This window comes from Penaeus vannamei, chromosome 22, assembly GCF_042767895.1.
Source record: "Penaeus vannamei isolate JL-2024 chromosome 22, ASM4276789v1, whole genome shotgun sequence".
Lineage (NCBI taxonomy): Eukaryota > Metazoa > Arthropoda > Malacostraca > Decapoda > Penaeidae > Penaeus > Penaeus vannamei.
The window spans coordinates 5,827,172-5,829,671 of NC_091570.1; the positions used below are offsets into that span (position 1 = coordinate 5,827,172).

The window sequence follows — 2,500 nt, forward strand, 5'->3', positions numbered from 1 at the left end:
ACACACACACCACACACACACCACACACACACACCACACCACACACACCACACACACACACCACACACACACCACACACCACACCACACACACACACACACATCTGAGCATTTGTTTGTTTGTGTTTAAACTGCATATGTTTATGTTCAGGTTTAAGATAGTTTTATCAAGTTACCTTTCCTCTACTATTTTACAGTACTTTTAAAGATTCCAGTAATGCAAATGAACAAAGAAAAATCTGTTTATGAAATTTTATTATGACTGATTTTTGTGCTATGATAACTTTTTTTTCCAATTTTTGTTTTAGTGATAAGATTCTAATAAGACTGATTATTGTTATGATTAACTTCATATATATATATATATATATATATATATATATATATATATATATATATATAATGTATTTACTTTTTTGTTTCAGTGATGACCCTGTTATGAAACAATTTATACTTCACCTTGATGAAACTTTGAAATTGGGTTCAAGGTTTGTGTTGGTGGATCTTGATGAATGTCATCTATTTGTGCAGCCAGAAGTCTATGACAGTTTAAAGGTAAGACTAATGGACAGTTGGATTAGAAAAGCATGTAAATACTTATGGATAATATTCAGGTGTCAATGATAAGGAATAGTTTTGCTTTCTATGGCTCTTCTTGAAATGTGAAGTCATTCAAATTGAACAGTAGGTGTAGTAGCTATATGACTAATCAATTACAATATAGTAATTTTTCTAAGTTTAGAGGCCGAAGGAACAGCAACTAACCTTTTCTTTTCTTTTTGTCTTTGTTTTATTCCTACAGAATCTCATTGATGAACAGTATGAGAAAGTCTATTATAACCAGAAGAGCAGCTTAGAATAAATCATTACCCTCACCATGGCAACACGAGAATCAGGTATTTAGTTGAGTTCAGCATATCTGGTGAAATATATATTTATACATTTATATTTTTCATTTAATTCTGAATAAATTGTTTCTTAATGTAAACCCTACCACATCAGTTTTGCATTTTATAAAGAATAAACTTTTTAAAAAATCTATCAGGTCGTTTGAAGGATGGATCCTCACGGCGCGTCCTGGATGAAGCTGCCCGTCGCCGCAGGGCACGGAAAGCACTGGAGGCCCTTGAACAAGATAATTTCCATGATGACCCCCATGCAAATCTTGTTATGAGCAAAAAAGCACCAAAATTTGATGAATCATTGGATGGCAGTAGAAATAAGGATCGCAAAAGACGAACTCGGAGCACTGAATACTTTAAGCAGCGGTAGGTGGCTTTGATTATATTTGCATAATAGAAAATTCCTTTTACGTAAAAAGTACCAGAACTACAGATTTTTGTTAGGATGTTAATTGTTAAGTTAAAACAAAATGAGAACTACTGTGAACAAAAATACAACAATTTGTATGAAGATGATATGAAATAGCCACAGTAAGAAGTGAGTTATAAATCCAGACATTTGAAAGTAAACTGGACTCTTGAAATTGACCTAGACTCCTCTTCATAAAATAAAACTAAAATGGATTATCTAATCTTAAATGTCCCTCCTCTCTCCATCGATCCTCCTCTCTCTGTTCCTCCCCCCCTCTCCCTCTCTCTGGTCCTCCCCCTCTCTCCCTCTCTCTGTTCCTGCCCCCTCTCCCTTTCTCTGTTCCTTCCCCCTACTACCTCTCTCTGTACATCCCCCCCTCTCCCCTCTCTGTTCCACCCCCCTCTCCCTCTCTCTGTTCCTCCCCCCCTCTCCCTCTCTCTGTTCCTCCCCCCTCTCCCTCTCTCTGTTCCTCCCCCCTCTCCCTCTCTCTGTTCCTCCCCCTCTCCCTATCTCTGTTCCTCCCCCCTCTCTCCCTCTCTGTTCCTGCCCCCTCTCTCCCTCTCTCTGTTCCTCCCCCCCTCTCCTCCTTCCCTCCTTTGAACAAAATGGTGTTGAGTTGGTTGTGTTATGGTTGAGAAGTATTATCTCACTGAGTTTTGTTTGGTTATGCAAGAAAAGTCTGTGCTTCAAAAATAACACAGTGCAGAATGGTTAAACACAAGGAAGCTTGTTTTATGTAATATTATGTAAGGTTTCCTATCTATGTTTTGCAATTATGTTATTACTTTCCTTTCCAGGTTTCGTAAGAACTTCCCTATCTTGCTGGAGGAAGAGCAGTCTCTTTATCCAGATGGACCCAACTACCTAACAGTGCAAGCACCCGCTTCAAAACTTCCTGAACGTAAACTTTGTGCTGTGTGTGGTTTCCCAGCTCCCTACACCTGCATTCCATGTGGATCACGATACTGCTGCACAAAATGTCTTTCCACTCATGAAGATACCAGATGCTTGAAGTATACAGCCTAAAGATGAAAAGAACTGTGAAATGGCACTTGTATGAATAACAACCACGTATTAGCAATTGTCAGTTGTCTATGATATCGTGTAAATTGGGTGGTTTTATTCAGATGGTAATTCTTTTTAAAGATGGAAATGAATTTGCATATTTCTATGAAAAGATATTTATT

The 2,500-nt window shown here is 37.9% G+C and overlaps 1 protein-coding gene across 1 annotated transcript in view; it reads left to right on the forward strand.

The window, feature by feature from the left end:
- Positions 1–424: 424 nt before the first annotated feature.
- Positions 425–2,500, forward strand: part of LOC113818185 (zinc finger HIT domain-containing protein 1) — a 2,501-nt gene continuing 425 nt past the window's right edge. The window contains exons 1-4 of the mRNA XM_027370353.2: positions 425–554; positions 802–895; positions 1,045–1,267; positions 2,111–2,500. The exon at positions 2,111–2,500 is cut by the window's right edge and continues 425 nt beyond it. Coding sequence (XP_027226154.1) covers positions 877–895; positions 1,045–1,267; positions 2,111–2,339 — 471 coding nt within the window. The 5' untranslated portion in view covers positions 425–554; positions 802–876 and the 3' untranslated portion in view covers positions 2,340–2,500. The remainder of the gene's footprint in view (positions 555–801; positions 896–1,044; positions 1,268–2,110) is intronic.